Source organism: Clytia hemisphaerica, unplaced genomic scaffold (assembly GCF_902728285.1).
Source record: "Clytia hemisphaerica strain Z4C2 unplaced genomic scaffold, Clytia hemisphaerica genome assembly, whole genome shotgun sequence".
Taxonomy (NCBI): Eukaryota; Metazoa; Cnidaria; class Hydrozoa; order Leptothecata; family Clytiidae; genus Clytia; species Clytia hemisphaerica.
Window position 1 is genome coordinate 1,283,230 of NW_027103414.1, and position 26,183 is coordinate 1,309,412.

General features: G+C 35.4%; 2 protein-coding genes across 2 annotated transcripts in view; one reads left to right on the forward strand and one right to left on the reverse strand.

The window, feature by feature from the left end:
• The first annotated feature begins 64 nt into the window (after positions 1-64).
• LOC136797537 (HAUS augmin-like complex subunit 6) lies at positions 65-18,324 on the forward strand. Its single transcript, XM_067054116.1, has 26 exons — positions 65-241; positions 538-633; positions 2,947-3,028; positions 3,445-3,502; positions 3,750-3,821; positions 4,914-5,022; positions 5,355-5,414; positions 5,820-5,921; positions 6,192-6,243; positions 6,681-6,803; positions 7,140-7,234; positions 7,547-7,602; positions 7,914-7,998; positions 8,346-8,469; positions 8,910-9,027; positions 9,433-9,504; positions 9,738-9,774; positions 10,161-10,461; positions 10,721-10,783; positions 11,194-11,242; positions 13,463-13,534; positions 15,027-15,167; positions 15,673-15,780; positions 16,264-17,160; positions 17,702-17,866; positions 18,117-18,324. Exons 1-26 carry the CDS (start codon positions 117-119, stop codon positions 18,149-18,151), a joined length of 3,297 nt encoding a protein of 1,098 aa, XP_066910217.1. The 5' UTR covers positions 65-116; the 3' UTR covers positions 18,152-18,324.
• A 2,779-nt stretch (positions 18,325-21,103) lies between these two features.
• LOC136797538 (uncharacterized) overlaps positions 21,104-26,183 on the reverse strand; it is a 37,940-nt gene continuing 32,860 nt past the window's right edge. The window contains exons 43-47 of the mRNA XM_067054117.1: positions 25,628-25,801; positions 24,286-24,546; positions 23,669-23,782; positions 22,195-22,510; positions 21,104-21,565 (exon numbers count right to left, since the gene is read on the reverse strand). Of these exons, the coding sequence (XP_066910218.1) occupies positions 21,391-21,565; positions 22,195-22,510; positions 23,669-23,782; positions 24,286-24,546; positions 25,628-25,801 (1,040 nt within the window). The 3' untranslated portion in view covers positions 21,104-21,390. The remainder of the gene's footprint in view (positions 21,566-22,194; positions 22,511-23,668; positions 23,783-24,285; positions 24,547-25,627; positions 25,802-26,183) is intronic.

Genomic DNA, 26,183 nt, shown 5'->3' on the forward strand with positions numbered 1-26,183 from the left:
TTCAGCTGAATATGAAGCTTTCCTCATAACTTACTGACGCATTTGTTTTTCTTTCTTCAGAAATATCATATAATAAAATACACAATTCAAAACAATTAAGTCCATAATATTTCTCTATGATGGCTAATTTCAAGTTGATGCCGGATCCGTTGGATATTCGAGAGATCACATTCTCCAATTTGCTGTTACTTGGATTCGATGTGGAGGAAAAAGAAGCTCAATACAGGATACCTTTCACTAGGTCAGAATAAACTTCCGATTAACTATATACCCCAGGTCGCAACAACGTCCATGAAACTTCCACAATACTTTTATAACGTTATATAAATGTTTAACAACATTCTGCATGAGCTCTGATATAGTAGTGAAATCGGTAATTGTAAGTTTGATAGTCATTTTTAAATTTGTGATAGACTAGGGTAAAAATTTTTATACAGCATTCCAAAAAGCATATCGCAAATTTGAAATATTATAAAAATATCTTGCCCTAGTCTATTTTCTTGGTCTTTCTTAGTCTTGGTATATTTTTTGTTTCAGGGATATGTTTTCTGTTCCCAACAGAAAAGCCATGGAAGTTGTGTTTCATTTTCTTTTCTGCAAATTAAATGCTGACTCAGCAAAAGAAAGTTTCAGGTATCTAATCTTGGGGTATTTTTTTGTTTAATTTATATTTACCGGGTGCACCAAAAAAAAGTATACAGGTTTGTGGAGATATTTTGAGCTTCAGGATTTATATTTTTTGTTCATTCTTTTTTTATTGTATAGAGGATGCTCTAACTTGAATTTTGAGCTATTATACATTAAATTTGAAAAAGAAGTTCGAAAGTTATTTCCAAAAAACTGACTTTTTTTCCATGTCGAAATTTCAAAAAATCATTAAAAATAGCAATCACGCTATAAATAAGACAAAATGACAAAAACACAATTTCATTGTCTTTTTTATTCTTTTTCTCCTATCTTATATTTTGCCAACGGTTTGTCCATCTTATTTACACGTCATGAATATTTCCAACACCAGCAAACTCAATGCAGACCCAAGTTCTTTGAGCAACTAGTTGAGAAATGATGGTTTATTTTTTCAAAAATTTTCTCACGTAGCACACCACACCTCTCTTGGAGATTTCCAAAAAGAAATTTTCAGTTTTACTAAAAATATTTTTCCACATGGGAATAGCTTGTTTTACCATATTCTTAAATTCCGTAACGAGTTTTGACGAACACAGTTGCATTTTTCGGTATTTTTATGTGTAAAGTAGGTAAGTGCCAAGAGAAAAGTTTGCTCGCTGTTTTTGATGATTTTTTGAAATTTCGACATTAAAAAAAAGTCAGTTTTTTTGAAATAATTTTCGAATTACTTTTTCAAACCTAATGTATGATAGCTCAAAATTCAAGTTAGAGCATCCTCTATGCGATAAAAAAAGAATGAACAAAAAATTTAAATCCTGAAGCTCACAATATCTCGACAAAGTTGTATACTTTTTTTTGGTGCACCCGGTATATTGTCAGTTTTGTTTCATTATTTCATAACTAACCCTAATAAAATTGGACTATTCCAGAATTAGGGGGACCCTTTGTTGAGGAGGTGTGACGTCCAGGGTGTTCTGTAAATCAAGGTAGAAAATCCAGGGTGGCCCAAAAAGTCAGAAAAAAATGTTCCACCTTTCCAAGAAGAGACCTCCTCAACATATAGGGGATACAAATTTTTCTCCATTTCGAATTTTTGGACCTACCTGGAGGTCCTATAAATTAACCTCTGTTCGTCCGTCCGTCTGTCCGTCCGTCCGTCTGTTACCAACTTTTCTCAGGATTGAATCATAGGAATCTTTTGATTTTTGATGCAAAGATACAAAATGGTAGTGGCCAAAATGTGACGGAGCCCGATTTTCGAAAAAAAAATTTTTTGGGCAAATTTGGGCTAAAAAACGGCTAAAAAACGGGTTTTTTGGACTTTGTGAAAAATTGGATCATTAATTTTTTCTGATTTTTTGCATGAAAGTAGGCTAACATCATTGGTGAAAGATGGCTCAAGCAGATTTTTGCAAAAAAATTTTGTTGGCTCAAAAAACGCATGTTTATCTATAAGAATCACTATTAATAAGCATATATCAATGTTCTTAGTCAAATTACTCAATTTTTTTATGAGATAGATGTTTTTTTTTGCTCATGAGGGCTTACTTTTGAAGAATATGTGTGTTTAGACAGGAAATTTTGGTTGTTTGGCGTGTTTTTATAAAAAAACTGACCAAATTCGATATTTTTTTATAAGCACATTATCAATTACTTAGGTATAAGCTTTTCTCGAGATTGGCTCTTTCATTCTTTATGATTTTTTGCACAAAGATGCACATAACTATAAACCCCTGAATGTGACGGAGCTCGATTTTTGAAAAAAAAATTTTTGGGTAAATTTCAGCTAAAAAACGGCTAAAAAAGGGTTTTTTGGACTATGTGAAATATTGGATCATTGTATTTTTCTGATTTTTTGCATGAAAGTAGGTAAAAGATGGCTCAGGCAGATTTTTGTAAAACAAAGAATTTTTCAACTCAAAAAACGCATCTTTATCTATAAGAATCACTATTAAAAAGCATACATTAATGATCTTAGCCAAATTACTCAATTCTTTGATGAGACAGATGTCTTTTTTGCTCACGAAGTCTTGAATATGAAAGAATATTTCAAGAGCATGAAATTTTGGTTTCTAAACGTTTTTTTTATAAGAAACAAACGACTAATTTTAATAGATTGTCACTATTTGTGTTCTGAATGATTGCTTAATGGTCACGTCACGTAGATATCAATTATATGTGTTAAATGCATAACCAGGTAGGTCCATAAAAGTATCACTTGTTAACTCTAAATTCAAACTCTTCAAATATTTCTACAAACTAGAAAAGGCTCATTAATTTTGAAATTCAACATTGTAACGTAGGAAGTTTTCTTTTCAGACATTGTTGGCCCATAGTAGACAAAAAGAAAGAACAGGATTTTCGAAAGGTTTGCTCTGAATGGTTGACACGGATCAAAAGGGTAAATTCATCCATGTTAATTTTTGATTGATTTTTCATACCTATGAATTTCTCTGACGACCTAATTATTTCTTTTTTCTCAAGTTTGGTTACACCCATTAGTCTTTACCTTACTTACCTATAACAATCCAAAAGTTCCCTTAACAATCAAAAGCGCTGAAATCGCAAACTCGGATAATGCTGTGGTATAGCAACTTTTGGCGATTTTGGTGCTTTTGATTGTTAAAGCAACTTTTTGATTGATATAGGTATAAAAGAACGGTATGCTGCAAGCTGTGAGCATCCCTTGTTCGAATTTACTAGGATCATTTCATTAGTGGTATTAAATGGCTTGATTTTTATTCATGTCAATGCAATCCAGCGTAAGGAGATTCTGTTAGGCTTCACATCGGTTTAATGAAATGTTACTTCTTGTAGGATGATAGTGAAAGTCGTTTACCAACCATGGCTTCCTCGCTTCTTCTTTCGCCAACTGGTAAGCTTTTGAATCAGATTCGAATTACAACTGATTTATAATCAAACGAACTTTAAACTTAGGTCTCTTAGTCATGGGACCTTTGCCACACTGTAAGTGGATAAAATTTCTCCGAGACGAAGTTGAATGTCGTCAAAGTTAAGCTCAATTTGCCGATAAAAATGTTGAACATGAAATAGTTAGTCTCTCTCCTCAAGCGTTTGTAATGTATTGAACTAATCTGTTGTATATTTTCTTTCATTTTCAGGTGACAGATTCTATCAATTCCTGTTTTATTTTTCAACATACGTTTTAAGGCAACGAATCTCTGCACTTCCAAGTAAGTTACAAGTTTGATCATATTTCTTGTCTTGTCATTTCAAAAATCGACCTGTTAGAAAGCGAGAGATTGAGAGGAGCATCTATGTTTTTTTTCTTCTGTAATTTATATTCTGTCCCCTCTTTCTTACCTTACAAAGTATCTTTACGCTCGAAATTGCTCTTTTTGTAATCTTTCATTTCATTGTAATCTTTTATTTCATTGTTGGACCTACCCCGGTGGGCTGTAGGTCCTATAAATTAACCTCTGTTCGTTCGTTCGTCCGTTCGTCCGTTCGTTACTAGCTTTTCTCGGGATTGGCTCATTAGTTTTTCCTAATTTTTGGCACAAAGATGCAAAGTGGTAATGCCCAAAATGTGACGGAGCCCGATTTTCGAAAAAAATTCATTTCCGGCCGAAAATGCCGGAAATATGCCGGAAAAACCGGTTTTTTGGCATTTTCTCGAGATTTCATCATTAGTTTTTTCTGATTTTTTGCACAAAGATGCGTATTAGCAATGCCTAAAACATGGATTAGTCCGATTTTTGAGAAAAAATTCTATTCCGGCTGAAAATGCCGGAACTATCCCGGAAATCGCCGTTTTTTTTGCAGATTTTCATTGGACTTTTTCCTTATATTTCGTTGTTTTTTTTCACACAAAAAAACATTATTTGTAGCAATGCCCACCATCAAGCATGGTTTAATTGTCAATAAAAGTGATTTTTGAAGCCGGAACTTTCTAAAAATCGCCGGAACAGCCTATTTTCGCCGGAAAAACGGTATTTCTTGGATTTCTCGAGCTTACTTTTATTGTTACTTTATTTTTTTTATTTTTTCATGAAATTTTGCACACTGATGCAAAATGACAATACCTAAACTTTCCACCAGAACTTTCTATTAATTTTTCCCTACAACCCTTCCCTCTCCCCCCATCAACAATCAATGATGAATTTATTGCGTTATGCATTTTCGCTAAACGATATATTTTCTGACTGATTTTTTTCTCCTCGCATTGCTATCTAACTTTCATCATCAGGTAGGTCCATTCAGCATCTAGCTTGTAATCTTTCATTTCATTGTACTGTTTAAAACTTTCTGATTTTCTTTCTAAGGTAAATATGGAGCTTTGTCAGCCTGGCCCTCTCTGACGACCACTAATCGTAAATATATACCTCAAATTTTGCGAGCTCTCATCGTCACCTCCATTAACAAGAAAGCAAGGTAAATCATTTACTTCGTGTATTTTTTTCAACTTATGTTAGAATAGTATATTTATTTTCTTCCTATCGGCTATCGCGTTTAAATTTTTGAGTTCTGTTTTGTAGGAATCGTCTTAACATAATACATTATTACAATTTGCAGGGATGAATGCATGTAATGAACCTCTCTTAAAATACTGTAAAATGTTTATCTCTTGTGTACTCTTTCAAACCAAACAAATTGACAGTATATTTTAAGTTGCCGATAAGAATGATCAAAGAAACACTGAATCTCTATAATGGTAAAAATTATTTTTAATTTAGTTGATCATCCATTATCTTTCTATCTTTTAGTCTGATTGACTTTATGGAAACGATTGTAAACACTAAAGAAGAATGGTCGACATTTTCAAGGTGCTTTATACATTCTTCTTATTCTACTTCTTTCAATGCCGGGTAATGGTAGAGCATTAGCCTTACAAGCCAAGAGTTGGTGGGTACGATTCTCAGTCACTGCAAACTTAGCGAACGAGTAACTTGACTTGGGGAATCTGATCTAGTGGTAAAATACTGGGATCTGAGCGTAGGTATAGCGCTCCTCCTCAGTATTCGATCTAGCACAAATAGAATAGGGAATAGACTCCCTCACTCTCGGCTCCGCCGATAGCCATTAGATGAATATACTTGCATACGTACTTCTTTTCATTCGAACTTGAAACTAAATGTCTCTCTCGTACACTATTTAAATAGTAGAAAATTTGAACTTATAGAGTTACAGAGAAATTTCTGATATTTCATCTTCTGTTACCCTTTTTTCAGAGAACTGTCAAAAGAGCAGAGGAAACTAAGCAAAACGAAAAGAGAATACGAAAAACAACAAAAACAACTGCAACAATTCCACGAAGATGTTTTCGGAAAAGGGTGAGCGAAAATAAGAGTTTAACCTAGACGATTTTTCTGATATGCTGAATTTTTCCTCTCCACTTCTCATTTTAAAACGAGAGCAAGTCCAGGTCTAGGTCTAGGCTCATCCTATTTAACTTTATTTAACTATTTATTGGGGAATTTTTAGATAATATGATAAGTTCTCGAAAGATTATCATCTCATTAGTACGATTGCTCGACTTTCTCAATTTGTAGATGGTTAACAATTATGAACGCATGAGAATTCTCTTTCATTTTTCTTTTCAGGAACTTCATTTCTTCGAAAGATGCTCTTAGACGTACACAAAATCTACAAAAGGTTTGGTTACAGTTTGCTCTCTCTAATTCGATTCAAGGGACCAACAATTTTCTTCGGATCAGAGAAAGATTCGAATTACAGAGAATATTTTAAACCACGTTCTAGCTGAGGGGACCAATATCTTAGTTCAAATTACAGAAAGATTCAAATAATAGAAGTTCGAATTAGAGAAAAAATTAATGAAGAATCGTTTTATTTAGTTGAAAGGAATTATTTTATTTCATTTAATTTATTTAATGAAAGCTCTAATCGGATAAATCAGGCATATATTGTTTAAGATGGACTTTATTATTGAATCAAAGACATTTTTGGGTTCGTAAAGCTTTTCCTGTGCATTTTGACTCAAAGAACTTCACTCCAAAGATGAAGCTTTTGTATACATCTACACTAGGTTAGGTAATAAAAATCAGTGTTATCTTTGTTTCCTTCTACCTTAGATCACCGAGTTTTGGAAGACGATTTCTACTTTATTTGAGGCAGGCAAATCTTTAGAAGAGATCCTAGAAAGCGTGCTAAATTCTTCTAATAAATCTCTTAAAGGAGAGGACATTCATTTCAAGGTAAGATTTTTTCAAATTAACATGGCGTTAGAACGAATATATAACAATTTTTCAAGATTGTATAGATTGTTAAAAAGTCCACGTGGAAAAACGTGCCCTTAGCGTAACGCGTGAAGGGCTCGGTTTACGTACAAAATGCAAAACTTTACACCGTAGGCCCTGTTAAAAACACTGAATTTACTTCTGATTATGAAAATATTAGATTTAGAGTTCAAGCAGTCTACATAAGGTAAATATGAGCTCCAAAAGTGTTGTGGAAGCTCGGGTTAGGTACAAAATGTCGTTTTTTGCACCCAAGATGTTTTTCAAAATGTTTCTCTTCTCTTCTCCTTATAGATTCCAGACATTTTACTACGAGAATGTGAAAGAAAACTACAAACTGGGAAACGTTACAAGAATGTTTATGAGGGTGGTAAAATCAACCTGAACAGGTAAAATTTTCCTGAATTAATTGCTAAAAGATGATGTTCAAACTTGCTGATAAAAAAAAATCTTGCTCGTTCGTGTACAACAATTGTCAGGCTAATGATCAACTGGATAATAAATTTGGCTATGTCAGAGGAACGTCTATTTTTGAAAAATGAATAAAATTTTTGGACAAAGTCGAATCCAATATGCAAAAATTGAGCCTGTCAGTAAAGATTTTGGACGAGGCTTAACCTTAGTCGATTTTTATCAATATTCTTAGCCAGAAGTATAATAATCAATTGTGTTTTTCGAAATCCTGATTTTTTGCATTTTAGCTTGATTCAATTATGGAATTTATCTCTACACTTGATCAAAGAAGCTTATGGCCAGTGTAAGTATTTGCTTAATTATACCCAAAATTTCGTTGAATTACTTTTCTGTAAGCATTTACTTGACTTAATGATGATTTTAATCATGATTTGGTTAAATTAGGTTTCTAAAGTACCTTTAAAGCATCAATTATACCCAGAAATCTATATAGGGCCATTATTTACTCTGAGGTCAGTTCCATCTTTAGAATTCTCATTTTCTACTACTCGTGAATATTGTTAAAAATACTGTGTAAATAGATGGTTACTTTAAATAATGTCCTTTAAGTGACAGTAAATTCACTGGCATCGACTTCATATTATTGTTCTTTAGACCCTCTACCAAACGTAGAACACGACGAAGGATACATCAGAGCACACAATCATGCTAATAGTTTGAACAGGACAGTAACCTTTAAGTAAGCTATATTATCGAATATTACCCAGGATTTCCTTTTCAAAAATCTTTTTCTAGTTGCTCGATTTTTATAAGAACAAACTATATGAGAACATAAAGATTCGATGGCCTACAGTGCTCAATTGGTGAAATTAATAACAATTTTAAGAACATTTTTAGGATTAAAACTCAAGCCAAGATAATTGGAAGGCTTCAAAAAATTTGGATGTTCTGATAAAACTTGGTGATTGTAAAAAAGAATAGTAGTAATACGCACTCCGTGTCAGGTGCTTGATTTTTTAAGTAAGCATGTTAAAGTTCGAAAATTATATCTTTAAGCAGTGAAAATAATCGGTATTTCCTTCTTAGCAATACACTCGGCCAAAAAGTGTTACCAGATTTGAAGATGTCAATAGAAGAGTTAAAAGAACGAATCGCTGAGTCAGCAGAAATATCTTCAAACCAAAAACCCAAAACACCAGGATTTCCGAACGTGAGTTAGTCTTTTCATCCTTTACTTAATAGTCTTGATACCTAAAGTGTTTCTTTAACCAAGAACCCTTTGTTTGACCATCGACCTCTTTCGCCTTCTTTTTATCCCACTCCCATTCCTCGTAATAGATCTTCATTTCTAAATAAAATATTTAACTCCACACTCGAACACATATTACTCGGCTGGTTTTCTTAGGTAATCTGGCTACGGTGCGCAAGCTCGTTCGATCCCCTGCCCGGTCATACCAAAGACTTCATACTTAGTACCAAAATGGTACTTCATTTCCCTCTCAACTTGATGCTCAGCAATTAAGAGAAGGATCAAGGGTAAGTGGAGAAATCCAGGGCGCCCTCCCTGCCTTCAGGTAGATAGCTATAGAAAGAGGAGCCCTCTCTTTAAAAGACCAATCCTAAAATGACAAATATTCTCCTTCTTTTCAGAAGTTCAACTTAGACTTCCTCCCTGCAACACCTCCTGTTCGGTTTCAATTCAATTCGCAATCAGCACAACGTAGTGCTACCACGGATGGTGCTAAATTTTCTTCAAGAAATTTTCAAGGTATACCGGCCGTCTTTTCGGTTTGTTTAACTGTAATAACCCCTGAACTGCAAAACTCCTCAAATTTAGTTTCTGCATAAATTAGTCCCGTGAGGTTGTCAAAATTGCAGACAGCTTTCTTTGTGTAATTCTTATGAGTCGCTGTTTGTTTATTAACCTGTGCTAAAGTTCTAAAGTTGTGCTCAGCACAACTTTAGAAGTTGAAGGCCAAATCTTCCTGAGAAACTTTTTGCTTTAACAAAGTCAATAGTGTAACATAGTCGGGTAACTTAACCAAAGCAAATCATATTATATTTTAAAACCTGTTTCGATATTTTATATCATCATCAGTAATACTCAGTGACTAAATGGAATGAGTATTTTTTTTTAAATCATACTCATTTCTTTTTGTGTTCGTTCTTTCAGAAACTCCTGCAGCAGTTGACATGCTTTTACACCAGTTCAAAAAGAACACAAGCATGAATATGGACCAACAAGGTTTGTCATTTTTTCGAAGTTTTTTTATCTAAAATAGCTGGGTATAATAAAGAGCAAAATCAATGACGATTTGACCAATTTTTACCAGGCCTAAAAAGCGGACCCTCTCTCGATAAATGATTTCGAGATAGAATCTGTATAGTAATTCATATTCATTAGAAGGTCTGCTGGTTAGGCCAGTGGCACTTGATGGGTTAGACGCCTAGATATATTTTATTTATTTGGTATTATAGATGACACACCAGTTCGTGGTTTACCTCACAAAAGAACGTAAGTTAATTTGTTTTATTTGCGTAAAGCAGTATTTCTTTCACACTCTTGAATATAACTTCCTCTAGTTTGGCAATACACGTTTTTTATAAGAATAAACCATATAAGAAAATAACGCTTCGATGGCCAAAATAGTAAGAACAAGTTGAGAGCATTTTCAGGCTTTATGGACTCTAAAACACCAAATTTTTTTTAGGAAAAATGGACAAAGATACTCTCAAAATGGTGAAAACAAGCACGTTTTAAGAAACATCTTTGCTCAAAAAGTTTAGAACATCTGAGGCTGGAAAAATTTTGGATGGTCTTAAAAAAGCTTGTGGCATCACAGTATTGAATAAAGATTGATAATCGGGTTATTATGGATTGTAGGTTTTTTTTTCTTTTAGGAGTCAAACAGCTCAGAAGAAGAAAGATGGTGCTTTCACTCAAGAAAAAGTAATGACAACCCAGAAGGCGCCTCGCTCCACTCGAAAAGCAGTTGTCAATAAAGAAAATAAAGCCCCATTCACACGAGCGCCGGTTTCGGAAGTTAAACCTCCATCTTCACGTCAATCAACTAGTTCAAAAATCCCCATTCCGAAGCAAGTACCACCACCCACAAAGACACCGTCTAAACCTAAACAGATTACTGAATTAGACGGACTGCTAGCAAAAACACCGAAAGCTCAACAACTGCTTATTGATGAGGTATCGGTTGAGTTAGTGTTCATTCTTTGGATTCCCCTGGCGGTTTAATTGCGTTTTTAAAGAAAATTGTTTTTTGAAAACTTTACTGTATTGGAAAGCTTAAGCATATATAATTGTTCCGACGTTATTTCGACGTTCCTGCAGCTTAAGTGTACATGAATATGATCCGACGTTCTTTGCCAATTTTGCCACTTTATTTTCATTATTTTCAAAAATTAAGACAAAATTCAAATGCAACTTATATTTTATACGATTTCAGATTGCACAATCAGTTCTGAACAACACTCAGCCGGATGATTTATCCAGTAGTGATACTGAGGAAGTGAGTCATGTTAATTGATTTAATGAACTTTTGCATTAAACAAATTCTTGATATGCACCACTACAATGACTTCACGAAAAATTATGCAACTTTTCTGTTTTTGTTCCACCCAATACTTTTTCTATTGTTTAAGTGACGTATTGGGTGGAAATTTTCAAAAGTTCTCAGAAGACTCTCCAGTGGTGCATATCATGAATAAAACAGTACCCTGGACCTTCTGAGAGTTTTTCTTTTATTCAAAGTGAGTTGCAGGCTATTTTCGAACCCAAGTCTCACGATTAACTTTAAATACCTTAAGGAAAAACTCTCATCTTTTTGGGGCTCGAATCACAATTTCATTTTATTTTAATAGAAAAAAGTTTTATTTTCAAAAAATTTTCGAATCTGGAATTTGATTTATTGTTTTTCAGAACCAAAGTCAAAATGTCCACGCTTTAGATGAGCCAATGGAAGCTTTTAGTAAGTGAAAAATCTTTTTTATTGGTCAGTTAAATTTCATAGAAACACGTTATATAAGTGGCTGGTTAACATTACCCCTTTAAAAGTGGTGGCTTTTAGCAATTCGGTATTGGGCTTTTCCAGAAAAAAACCGTGCACCCCCTGTTGAGGAGGTCCAACCTTTTGTGACCTACCCCCTTGGAATTCCAGGCAATTTTAGGATCATACCCCTCTGGAATTCCGAATTTTTACAAATTTTCAACCATTATCCCCTTGGAATTCCGCTTATTTTTGACAGATTTTCGTCTACCCTTATGGAATTCCACTGCATTTCACTGCATTTCAAACCTTACCCCCTTGGAACGGAAATGGACCTCCTCAACAGGGGGTGTACGATTTTTTTCTGGAAAAGCCCATTTGGTGAAAAAAGAAAATCTTGACTTCTAGTATTTTTGAAGATCAGGCTTACTACAATCGTTGCCAATATATTATGGCACATTTCCGGTGGTCAAGGTTAGAAATAAGGCAATATTCTCTCTTGTCCCTCTGAGCAATGTTGGCGGGAAAGAAAATTTTCTTCGCCGGTCCTTATCCCTCCCGGACAACACTGTCTGGGGGGAGTGGGTGGACTTGCAATTTCAAGGCATTGTGCCATGAGTATTGGCAACGATTGTAAAAATTAAAGGTTTCAAAATCTTTATGCCTTTGTTTTGTATCGACATTTATTCTGTTTAGTCTTAGTGGTGACTCCCCAAGCGATTTGAAGTACCTGAAAAGACCGGTTCAGACCGATCGGCCAAAAAGCGGTAGAAAAGCGGCTTTTTAGCGTCCAAGATTTTACTTTTACCGGTCACGCCTCTATTTCTATCGGCTATGGATCGGCCACTCTCGTTTCACTTTAAAGCGGCTTTCTAAGCGGCCTCTGTTTTTCACGTCCGCGGCCAGCCGCTACCGATCGGGCTAAAGTTTGGTAAAAAGACCGGTCAATGCATTTGCCGGCAACCGAAAGAAACAAAACAAAATTTTTGGAAGCTTCCTTGACGAACAATCTCCAACAGTTTTCCCCAGGGATCTACCACCTTTTTTGAGTTCTTCCTTTCTTTCTTTCTTGCTTTCATTCATAAAGTTTTAAAGACCTGAATAATGTTTTAATAAAATTAGACAACTGTAATAATAGGGCTGCCCCAACTCAATTTATTTTGTTTTTACTCTTTTCGTTTTAACAAAAAGACTCCCTGCCCCAATACGACTTCCTCTAATTGTATTTTTCTCGTAAAAAAAGACAACCCTGCCTCAGTTTGACTTCTTCTATAATTGCGTCTCCTCTGTGACTAAGCACATGCCCCTGTCTCAATTTGACCTTCGTGACCTCCTCCAATTTTGATTTTTCTCGTAACAGAAAGGCACCCCTGTCTCTCTTTGACCTCCTTTATATTCTCAATATTTCGTGTGACTTTCGAAACTATAAGTTACCCCTGCTCAGTTTGACCCGCCTGTTTAACCCTCTTCTGTTTTACCAACTCTGCTTTTATTTTATATACTGTTTGCTTACAGCCTTCTTTCCTCCTAACCAAAACAATATAGAATAAAAATTATTATCTTACCTTTCTTCTTGTCTTTGAAAGGATCTTATAAAATAATCTAAATTTGCAACTAGTTTTTAACTGATGTTTTCTAAAAGGCCTTATATAATATAAAACAAAAAAAGAAAACCTTCATACTTTTCGGAAATTTTCTTTTTACCTCTTTTCATCAGTTTAATCTTTCCGCTGTCCAAGATTTTTAAAATTTCAAATGCTTTTTGTCTTATTGAACGTTTTGAAGAGAAAATTCGAATGTTTAAAACATTCGATCGTCAAGGATCATTCTGTGACAAATTTCATGCTCAATACATCTGAAGATTTTTTGTGCTAACAGCTTTTTGCAGTATACATAAAGCCGGCAAACGAAAACAGGATAAAAGCGGCAAGCAAAAACAGCAAACCGGTAACTTGGCCGATTTATTAAGCCGCTAAGGCCACTTTAGTAAGCCGCTTTCTGTAGCGGACTTTTATCGGCCTTTAATATGGCCCGAACGGCCTAAGCGGGCAAAAAGCCGGTCACGAACCGGTAAAAGAAAGTGCGGTCTTTGGGCCGATCGGCTTTTCATGTACTTAAAATCGCTTGGGGAATCACAGTTCTATCTACTGATCTACTCGATTTAGTCAACCATTTATGATTCTGTTCCTTTCCTTGTTTCAGGTACAGGAGCGTTTGAATCACGTGATAAAGTTCCTAGAACACCGGCCTTTAAATCAAAAATTCACAATCGAAGTAAGGATTCACACGATTATGATGATTCTTGAAGGCTCTCTTTGTAAAAATATGAAATTCATTTTCAGAAAGTGTACCCTTTCGGTCACAAATTCCATTGGAAATTCTTGAACAAATGGTCCATAGCTCAGTAGCGTAGACAGGAGGGACGCAAAATTTGTGTAGGAGAGCAGATTTTTATGGCACAATAATTATCTTTTTGGACCTACCCCGGTGGGGTGGAGGTCCTATAAATTAACCTTTGTCCGTTCGTTCGTTCGTTCGTTCGTTCGTTCGTTCGTTCGTTCGTTCGTTCGTTCGTTCGTTCGTTCGTTCGTTCGTTCGTTCGTTCGTTCGTTCGTTCGTTCGTTCGTCGTTCGTTCGTTCGTTCGTTCGTTCGTTCGTTCGTTCGTTCGTTCGTTCGTCGTTCGTTCGTTCGTTCGTTCGTTCGTTCGTTCGTTCGTTCGTCGTTCGTTCGTTCGTTCGTTCGTTCGTTCGTTCGTTCGTTCGTTCGTTCGTTCGTTTCGTTCGTTCGTTCGTTCGTTCGTTCGTTCGTTCGTTCGTTCGTTCGTTCGTTCGTTCGTCGTTCGTTCGTTCGTTCGTTCGTTCGTTCGTTCGTTTTCGTTCGTTCGTTCGTTCGTTCGTTCGTTCGTTCGTTCGTTCGTTCGTTCGTTCGTTGTTCGTTCGTTTGTTCGTTCGTTCGTTCGTTATTAGCTTTCCTCGTGATTGGCTCATTAGTTTTTTCTGATTTTTTGCACAAAGATGTTTAACTATAAACCCTCGAATGTGACGGAGCTCGATTTTTGAAAAACAAAATTTTTGGGCAAATTTGGGCCAAAAAACGGCTAAAAAACGGGTTATTTCTTTTGGACTTTGTGAAAAATTGGATCATTAACTTTTTCTGATTTTTTGTGTGAAAGTAGGGTACCATCATAGGTAGAAGATGGCTCAAGCAGATTTTTTCAAAAAAATTTTGTTGGCTCAGAAAACGCATGTTTATCTATAAGAATCACTATTAATAAGCATACATCAATGTTCATAGCCAAATTACTCAATTTTTTGATGAGATAGATGTTTTTTTTGCTCACAAAGTCTTGAATATGAAAGAATATTTCAAGAGCATGAAAATTTTGGTTTCTAAACGTTTTTTTATAAGGAACAAACAACTAATTTTAATAGATCGTCACTATTTTTGTTCTGAATGATTGTTTAATGGTCACGCTCACGTATATACCAATTATATGTGTTAAATGCATAACCAGGTAGGTCCATAAAAGTATCACTTGTTATATTATGAATAGACAATTACAATGTCATAAAAATCTGCTTTCCTACACAAATTTTGCGCCCCTCCTGTCTACGCTACTGATAGCTTGCGAATTCTTAGGTTCATTTTTTCATTTCGGGCACATTTGCCTTGCAAAGCCTAGAACCTCTGGATTGTATTTGTATTTAGTTTAGTTTGTGAAACGCATTCTTCACAAGCATTTCAATTTTTACGACACATCTTTAGGATCTCCTTCAAGGACGTCACCACGAAACATTGAAGAATCACCTATGCGTACTAAAGAGTCACCCGTATACACCAAGGAGTCGCCTTCTTTGTCACCTACCGAGCATACACAACATCACGGATATAGTGAGCCTACAATCGGTAAGAGTTTACTACACTGGTCTTTATGTAAAACTGTAGACTAAGCTTTATTTGTTGTCTTTAATCGAAGTTTTCAGAGTTGCACTAATGTATTACTCGATGTGGCTCAATTTATAATACAATGATGTTGTCAGTTATAATTAGTGATGACTCACATCGAGAAGTGGCACCATTAAAGAACCACTTACCACTACCACGAAAAACCCGATCAAATATTTGATTTACTTTGATTGGTGCTCCAGCATTCGGGGGTACGCCAAGGCTAAGCGCATTCCCGAAATTGTTTTTAATATTATATATATTATCCGAGAGTTATCCCCGTCTTTCTGTTTTTGAGGGGTTTATTTTACCGAACAGACGAAACGCTTCCCCTCTATAAAAATGCGTACGAGGGGATGCGAAGAGCCTGGGGTACATCCCTGAAAAGAATTGTTACTAAGGTTTGTTGAGTCTACTTTAGACAGTCTTTCAGTTGAAATGACTTTGAATTTGATGTGTCTAATAGCGGAAGACGAAAAAGACTTGCTGCAAAACCTGTCATCTGTTGTATCGGAGAATGTCTTCAACTTGAAAGCGTTGCAAGAGAGATTACGAAATATCACTGCAGTCAAAGGTTTGTCTCGCGATATTTGTTCGGTTCAGGTAACATTTGAAATTTGGAATCATTAATTCAGGATATGCATCGTTGCAATGTCTTATGACATTTATACATCACCGTGATGTTGACGTGACCGTTTAATGCATGGACCCAACAGCTGATTGGTTGCTAGTGAAGTATTAACTGGTTTTGCGTCACTTACAACGGGCTTATAACCAATCAGCTGTAAGGTCTATAATGCAATGTCAGATAAAACATTGCATTAGTGCTTGTCATGATTAGGATTAGATTCAGGTTTCATGGATTAGAAATGTGGAAGGTCAATGCAACGGCTTTTAGAAATTAAATTCGACTAGATCCAACCCTGGTAAAATTGATGAATTGAATAGAATTAATGCTGCTTTTGATGCAAGATAGATTGCTACGAATGATATTCAATTTGACTGAAATATGAGTCTCATATGAGTATATAACCAATATGAGTCTTCTTTATCATAGAAACGACGCCAAGGCAAGAAAGCGAACAACTCGATAATTCAACGTTCGAAAATCTCACTACCAACCTACAATCAATGAACATTAATTCAACCACCACACCGTATCATGGTAAACCCAATACCTTAGCTGGATTTATCGATATCAACCCGATAACACCTTCAAACGTTCAATCAGTATTAACCGACTATAATCCAATTACACCCCTACGCCTCCCGTCATCTTCTTCAGATGAAGAAACGCCATCGAACCACCATCGAAGCGCCCACACGCCCTCGATTTCAAACGATGTTGATTTCACGCCCATTAAAACACCTTGGCGTAAAGAACCAAATGGCCTTAACACGCCAACTGATTCTGTTCGCAATACTTTCTCGATAACGGGCGAGGTTGATTTTACGCCCTTAAAAACACCATGGCGTAAGGATTCCCCTAACCCAAAATCAAGAACAGATCTCAATTCTCCGGTTTCCATCAGCAGTCAAACGACGGAGGATCTATTATCCTTCACTCCCTTTGCTAAGAACGAAACCAGCGTGAAACCGAAATCGAAACTCGATTTGTTTCTCGAAAACAATAGAAACGTGTTAAAGGACATTGGCACAGTGGAGCTTACAAAAAAGAATATTCAAAAAGTGGATGCAATGCAGTCTTTATTAGATGATTCTACTCCCGTCAACTCAAAGACGAACCGCAATAACAAAGCCGATATAGATGAATTTAAGAGAAACAACATGATAGACTTTTTGACACCTTTTAAAAGCCCTGTAGACCAGGGGCATACCAAGAAAATGACGTCACCATCTGGTTCGATGACGTCACCTCGTTTAAATATTTCGTCACAAGACGTGGATGATTTTATCGATGAAGTAATGATCAATACGAGTCGCACGCCTAAAGGTTAACGAAACATTTTTATTTTCATAAGGTTGGACTTAAAAAAATGTTGGTTTGCCGTCAGCCGATCGACTCTTCTCTAAACTTTTATTGCTATTTCGACAAAGAAAGTTTTTTTTTTCAAAAATTACAAAATGCAAACGAAAATTCTATGAATGACCAAAATAAAAATTTTTTTCCGACTCACCTCCAAAATCTAGGGTCGGGTGACGGCAAACCAAGAATTTTTTAAGTCCATCCTAAAGTGAAGAAATTTTGGTGGAGAAAATTTTTTTTTTATATCCTTCAGTTAAAATAGGTTTTTAATGCCCAATTGCTATCACAATTGTCCACAGTCAGCCATTCACTCCAGACTTTTTTTAAATTTTAATTGTAGGTGGCTAAGTAAGGCTCCTCGAAAATCTCAATAGCATACATTAAAAATCCCTAATACCTGTATAATTAAGACAATAAATCCCGGCTTGTTTGCTATTCAATGACAAGGCATAATGTTTTCATAATAGTTTTGCTAGTATTCCATTAAACCAACATTTTTATGTTTTAGCGTTTTCATCTTTAACGAAATCAATGGGCGGTTTTCAATCAACCTCAAAAACACCGGGTTTTCTCGCCAAAACACCTGGATTGTTTGATGACGATGAAGGTCCAAGTTTCAATACTAATGACTACACACTGATGACTCCGGGATATAAATCGGCTGGACCATTCAGTAAGTAAAAAAATATATCGATTGCTAACAAAAAAAGATATCTACCTTCATCAGGAATGCCTCCCTGACTGGTTGCAAAATGATAAGGGTTACCTCATTTGCAATTAACTAAGCTTTAGCGTACAATACATTAGTCAATTAATAGGTTTACTTAATTAGTGAAAGGTTTATTGGAAGCCGAAGCTATATTATCCTTAGCTCTTCTTGACTTTTTATCATCCAGTCCCGACATTTTCTGCTTTTTTTTCAGAATTGGATTTCAGTGACGAAGATGATGAGCTTTAGAAGAAAAAGTTGACAAAATGCTGGTCACTTTCATAATTACTGCCAGGTCAAATGAAATAGAAGCAACTCCAGGTTTTATCTAATTTTCTATTTATCCTTTGTAAATAACATAATAGGAAGGGCTACCAGCTTGTTTTTAGGAGAGAACATGATTATAAAGCTGAAACATTGCACAGACCCTCTCTATGGTGTTTTCATGCCTCCGAAAAAAACATCTGCCTGAATTTAATCTCTGATAACTCAGCTCATGACACGCTTTCACTCTAAAGGCCATGTCAATACTATTGTACCGAAACAAACCCTTTTCCTTTTAAGTCAAAAAGTAACGCGGTTTTGAATTTTTGTTTGAAGAAGCAGTAAGAACATCACATTCGCCACATTTTGTTAGAGCAGAGCTTGGTGTGCGCAGAATGAATGATCTGTTATGAAATTACCTATAATCCCAATTGTAGACGCTTTTCAGGTTTATATTATTTTCCCTACAGACAGTCCTTTTTTCACTAGCAAGACCCTACCATACTTTTAGGTTCCAAATAAACGGGGGGGGGGGGGGTGGGGGTTGGAAAACGTTTGAGATTTCACATCTGAAAACCCAAAATAAGGGGCCTTCTCTTTGACAGCTGAAAATATTCTTAAGGTGGGAGTCACATGAAGGATTGAGAAAATTGAAATTTTACATTTTTCATCATATCTTTTGAAGCAGGAAAGATTTCTATATGAAACTTTCCAGAAATGTAATATAACTATAGAGAATGTGAAAAATTAAAAAAAAATTCTAAAAATAGCCAAGACGGGGGTAATATCAGCCAGGGGGTAATGCACTATCAAAATACTATGGCAGCCTTTTAGAAAAATCTATGAAAGCTATTCCAAAAATTTTTTTTGGAGGTTGCTAGTATTTGGATAAGCTGTGGAATGAATGGAAATTTTTTTCAAAATTTCATTCCAGGGGGTCTGGAACCTAAAAAATGGAAAATTTAAGTTTTTTCGAGTTTTGAAATTGAAAAGTGATTTTTTCAAAAATCTACTCCATTCATTCCATAGCAAACCATAAATGGAGCAACTCCTGAAAATTTCATGATCATAGCTCTTTCCAATCCTGAAAAAACGTTGCCAAGGTGTGCTAAAACCCCCTGAAACCTATTTTGAGAAAATGGTCCGTAAAGTCAGAATTGAGATATATATCTCTATTTCTCTGTAATAAATCAACTGTTTTACAAAATTCTTTCCGTGTTTGACTAAAATGGAATAAAGTACTACTTTATATACTTTAGAAAGGGCTCTGAAATACCAAAATAGTCCAGAAATTCCAAATTATCACTTTCACGTGATGCGCGCCAATCCTTAAAATTTTGCGCCAAACTCCACGTCAACATCGATTTAAGTCAATTTTAATGTGTTTTCACAACAAAAACCACATTTTCAATGTAATAGATCATCCTAGTATATTTTCCTCACTGCATCTGTCAGTTATAAGTTAATTTAAAGTTTATCTGTAGTAATACAAGAATCCACTTGGACGTTGGACATCACGCCGTGCACAATTTCTCCTCGACCTCGTGAATGTAAATAATCCAGAGGGTGTCCCAGACCTTCCATAATTCATCACACACAATTGTTAAACCAGCCTCCAGGCTTTCAATATCTTTAACACATGGATCTTTGAATAGATACATCATTAAATATGCCTTCGGTCCATTAAAGTTTGTTCTTCGAAGTTTTTCGGTGTTCATCAGAAACGTTGAGTTTGGGAGTCAAGCCTTTGGTTTCACCTAGCTCAAGCTTCCTTAGTTGAGAAGAATGACATTAAAGAGCTAAAAATGTCATCAGTCAGTCCAACATTTCCAAATTAAAACAGCTTTCATAGTCAAAAACACTGCTGACAGCCTACAAATTTGTGTGTTTTTTTAAAATATTACTTTTTTGGCTACCATCTTTAATCACGTCATATTAGGAAATCCCGCGGAAAAAAGGCGGTATTGACTTAGACGCCCGAAAAGGGCGTAAAAAGATCTTTCGTTTGGTGGTATGCAATGATCTTATGTTTAGATCAGCGATAAAGAAATTGGGCCCTAGCAACGGGTATGATTTTTCGTTGCTAAGGAAAATACTTCAGATCAGGGTCTAGAAAAAACCTTATATCTCAGGAAATATAAATGCTACGGCCTTAAAATTTTCAAGGTGTGTTCAGAAAGGGTATAGGGTCATGAAACGCGCAAAATCTAGAAATCGATAATTTTTTCACCAAATCTCAAAGCTTCATGTGACTCCCACCTTAAAGATTAATAAACGGGGGGTCCTAATAAGGTCCGGGGGGTTGGATAATTTTCGAAAAATTAACAAGCGAGGGGGACCCGTTTATTTGGAACCTAAGAAGAGGTACATAATGGATGTATACAATACTGTAAATAGCGCAAATATTGTTTGGCTTGATATTTTGTAGGCTCTGACAATCAAATATTTATCACTTTAGAGTATTTAAATTTTGCCGCAAGTAATGGGCTTTTCCAGAAAAAAATCGTATACCCCCTGTTGAGGAGGTCCATCATTTTGTGGCTGGAAATGCTGTAAACCCCTGGAATTCCAGGCAATTTCCGGTTTAAACCCCTCTGGAATTCTGAATTTTAGTAAGATTTAAATAGCTACCCCCATGGAATTCCAGTTATTTTTGACAGATTTTTGTAATTCCGCCACATATCAAACTTTACCCCTTGGAACGGAAATGGACCTCCTCAACAGGGGGTATACGGTTTTTTTCTGGACAAGCCCAATTATTGTCTGGAATAATCTTTTTTTTAATTTTAGGTTTAGTTCTTTACTCGAATTATTTTTTGTTCTAAAAGTTTCAACAAATTTTTAATTAATTACAATGTTTCGTTATTTCAACTGAAAAAAATTAGTTATAAATTAAATGAATAACAAAAAAAATAGATAAATACATAAAATGCATCATATATCATAGATAAAAATTTGCCTTAGAATTAACATGCCAAAATGAAATAATGAATCTCATAGAAGTAAAATTTAAAAAGTGTAAAAGACTTGTACAGTCAGTGCGTTGAAATTTCGAGCTGAGATTGATGCCACAGTAACAATAAGAAGTAATAAAAGTCTCAAGCGTGATTTTGCTTTATAAATGCACTGCTTAGACGGGCTGTGATTTGGTTCATTTCGCATAGCTGTCTGTTTATTGAATCTCATTGTTTAATATAGACTGGCTTCTTTCTCAAATAGAATTTTTATTCACTGTTGCTATGGAGATAGTTTGTTGTGATCGGTCCGACGAATTTTCCATCGGGGAACTTAACAGCGACTGTGAAATGGTCAGCACCTTTGATTTCGCCTGCAATCATCTCCATATAGTATTTCTGTCCTGCGATCAAGTTGATCGGGTGTGAGGTCTGTGAGGGATGTCTATGATTGAAAAGAAAGATTGGTAGAGTTAATTTCAAGACAATAAAGCGACCGTAGTGCAGAGGTAGATGATCCGGTGTGCAAGGATATGGGTTCAGCCCCAATCCGGGTTATACCAAAGATTGCCAAAATGGTACTTGCCTCTCTGCTTGATGCTCAGCATTTAAGAAAAGGATCAAGGGTAAGTGGAGCATTGCAGGGAGAAAGAGTGGCACCCTACCCTACCTTCGGGTAGATAGCTATAGGAAGAGGAGCCTTCGGGTCGCCTCCGACTGTGGTCGCAGACTTACTTACTTAAGAAAATGATCTAACAAGCTATTTTTCTTACAATACCATCAGAAAGTCAAAAAGAAAGAACTATTTTACATGATATACTCAAAATATTGGTAAAGTTGAATATAGATAGGATTGTACCAAAATTGTTAGTTCTTTGGCTTAGCATAGAAATGCATCGCTTCAAAGGATAATATCAGTTCTTGTATAATTAGATGGTTTTAGATCATTGGCTTGATCCCTTCAACGGTCCTGAACAAAACCTCCAAATCTTTTTAGTGAAGAAATTATATTATTGAAGACAAATTATTATATATTAATTTTAGATAAAAAGGCTCCGTGTTTGTCGCACATACCTGTTCCAAACATAAAGTGGCACCCATGAAGTAAAAGTGACAATTTCTTCTGTTGATTCTTGATTTTCACCCAAAAACAAGCTACAAAAATCATCACATGATACTGAGAATCTATATTCCCCTGTCTCCGGCGCTTTGAAGTAGGTCCACGTTTTGAGGGCGTAGTAGGAGCCAATATCATGTGGAGCGTCAAAGTTATCTAAGTGTGTCGAGAATGATGGAAAAGCTGGATACTTCGGTAGAGCTTTGATTTGTGCAATGTTTTTAATGTTTGTTGGCATATTCAAGAAGAAATCGGAATTGACCGGACCATTTGCTGGAAAGATGAATAGAAAGAAATAAGCTCTTCTACATTATTCAAATCTTTAATCTATAGTTAAGTATGCAAAATTTGGCTGTTTTTGATAGAGTCTAAACAGAGTTACCTACCGGGTGCACCAAAAAAAAGTATACAGGTTTGTCGAGATATTGTGAGCTTCAGGATTTATATTTTTTGTTCATTCTTTTTTTATTATATAGAGGATGCTCTAACTTGAATTTTGAGCTATTATACATTAAATTTGAAAAAGTAGTTCGAAAGTTATTTCCAAAAAACTGACTTTTTTTCCATGTCGAAATCTCAAAAAATCATTGAAAACATTAAAAACATCAATCACGCTATAAATAAGACAAAATGACAAAAACATTGTCTTTTTTATTCTTTTTTCTCCTATCTTATATTTTGCCAACGGTTTGTCCATCTTATTTACACGTCATGAATATTTCCAACACCAGCAAACTCAATGCAGACCCAAGTTCTTTGAGCAACTAGTTGAGGAATGGTGATTTATTTTTTCAAAAATTTTCTCACGCAGCACACCACACCTCTCTTGGAGATTTCCAAAAAACTTTTTCAGCTTTACCAAAAACATTTTTCCACACGGGAATAGCTTGTTTTACCATATTCTTAAATTCCGTAACGAGTTTTGATGAACACAGTTGCATTTTTTGGTATTTTTATGTGTAAAGAAGGTGAGTGCCAAGAGAAAAGTTTGCTCGCTGTTTTTGATAATTTTTTGAAATAATTTTCGAATTACTTTTTCAAACCTAATGTATGATAACTCAAAATTCAAGTTAGAGCATCCTCTATGCGATAAAAAAAGAATGAACAAAAAATTTAAATCCTGAAGCTCACAATATCTCGACAAAGTTGTATACTTTTTTTTGGTGCACCCGGTATAAATTTAAGATAAGATTTGGAGTATAGATTCTTAATACTGTCAAGTAAGAAAAAGTCTTTCTATCAAATAAAGTCATGAAATAACCCGAGTTTCCAAATTACTACATGGATTATCTCAGTTTGCGCAAGTTACAAAAGATTTGCTGGGAGCGATCGGTCTGAAACAAAAAATTTAACTTGTTAGTTTAACTTGTATTCATTTGTTATTCTGTTTTCCATGTGGAGCTATTAAGGATAATAAAGACCCGTACGTACCTATTTCTGGAAATCGCAAAATATCTTTACAACTCGAATGAACTTTGATTTTCGAATCTTCAGTTTCACCGTTCGAAAGGCCAATACAACGTTTGTTACTCGCTCGTAGAAAGTCTAAAAAAATGAGACGATTAGTTGGGTAGTAGTTCAGTATAATCTTTTATTGAAATAACTGTCAGCTCCAAAAAATCAATAAAATATAATTTTCAGGATGTGAATGTACAACTACATTCACATCTAGAGGTAGATTTGAGAGATTAAATCTCAGAAATTATCGCGATCAATTTTAATTTGTACGAATTCATGATATTCATGACGTAATGTTTTCTACGGAAATATCCCGGTTTTGGCCAGTAGTGGCAAATTTAAACTAGACGAAACTTGTATAAAATTTGCCACTACTGGCAAAACCGGGGTCTTTCCGTAGAAAACATTACGTCATGAATTGTATGTTATCAACCTATTTCTGAAACCTTGAATTTTGGAGACCAACAATCCAACTGAAGTGATCTCAATTCTTCCTTATTTCAGAGAAAAAAATTATGAAAGAGAAACACTAATAATATTATGATAGTACGTTAAAACAACGTTATAAACTGGCATGAAATCCTACTTACCAAACATTCTACTAAACTGTGCACCAGATGAACCATGTTGGCAATTAACATCAATCCCAACCGTCCAATCTTTCTCACAAACTAATTGTTGACTACACTGATGTCTCAATTCACCATTTGACGGATTGTAAATAAACTTTGCTTCTGGTTGGTCACATCTCGATGAACTTAAGATGAGATCTGTCTTGGTGGTGATTTCATCACAGCCGTTTGTTTTTGGTACCACACAATATTCGTCACTCTTCGTTCGGATGATACTTGCTACATAAAGATGAAGAGGCATGTATTGGGCTTTTCCAGAAAAAATTAAATATTGGGGTGGAGGATATAACATTTTTTGGAAATTTACTCCCTGGGCATGATGACTTTTGACCCCCCGGACAAGCATCAGTTGACCCCCTGGACATTCAAAATTACCCTCAAACGGAGCAAAATTACTCCAAAACAGAGGAAGTTTACCCCTCGGACAAAGCAAACTTTGCAGATTTTTCAATACCCCCGGACACTATATCCTCCACCCCCATGTACGAACATTTTCTGGAAGAGCCCATTTTTAGCTACTTGACATGATTAAATTGTAACATTATCGCTCAGAGATTTGAATATACACTCTGTTTTATAATATATAAGCATAACATTTTTAAGTATATTGAGGCTCAAATTCTCAAAAAAGAAATAGCATAGCTCGAAGCTGGTAAAATCCATACCATTCAAACTTTGTTTTGAAAATGAGACAGGATCAATGAGACAAGGAGGTGGACGACCAATGTTGCCAAAATTGACAACTTTTCTCATATGCAAAAAGAGTTCGAATCTTATAAATCGAATATTTACACCTCAGGCGTTGAATACATTTTCCTTATTTTCCAAGTTACAAACTTGACTGTTAGAAGTAAGTTTTAACAAAGTTTATATGGTTCTAATTTTTCGAAGAAAAATAATTTTGCATACCGTACATGAACGTCAAGGTAACTTCTTTTTATAATTTTTTTTTCTTTTTTAAAAGAATCAGATCGTTGGACGAAGCTCTCGATGTACAAGACAGGGTACCGTTATTGGATTAATCGAAGTAAGTGTAATGTTATTTTTATAATTGGTTTTGTCCTGCTTCTATTTAATGAAGCTTTAAAGATTAACTTGGCGGTTAACTTGAAAAATTAAATTTGGCGGGAATTAAATTTGGCGGACGAAGGACATTTTGGTCCAGGAAATGCCATTAAAAAGGAAAAACTGTTTTAAAGCGTGAAATAGCACACATTTGGGGGAATAAATGAAGCAACTTAAATTTGGCGGATTTTGACCAAATCCACCAAATTTTCTTCCTTTAATGTATTAAACTTACTGGAGCATTCTCCTTGGCATTCTCGTTCTTGAAGCCTTTTCTCTTTTGGATCGCAAGGATCTCCGCCACATTTTGGTAAGGGCGTGTTACAAAGTCTCCGCCTTACTTGTTTCCCAACGCCACAGAAAACAGAACATTGAGACCATTCACTCCATGGCTCAAAACCACCATGTACTAAAATTGATGACAAATAATGTTGGTGAAAAGGCTCTCCGGAGCTTTGTCTTGATCGTGAACTAGACGTTTTATTTATAAGAACATAAGGATTTGATGACCAAAATATTAAGAACAAGGTGAGAACTTTTTAATGCTCTGTGGGCTTTAAAATTTCGCAGGAAAATGGTGACATTATAAGAATGAGAACATGTTAAGAATATTTTTAGGTTTAAAACTCAAAAAGTTAAGAACAACCAAAGGCTTCAAAATTATTGGATGTTCTTATAAAAAAACGTGTAGTCAGCATGACTGTTAACAGATTCATTTTGTAATTCGAACAATCCTAACAATTTAAACTAGCCGTTCAGTCCAGTTCAGAACACTCTTCATAATTCGAACT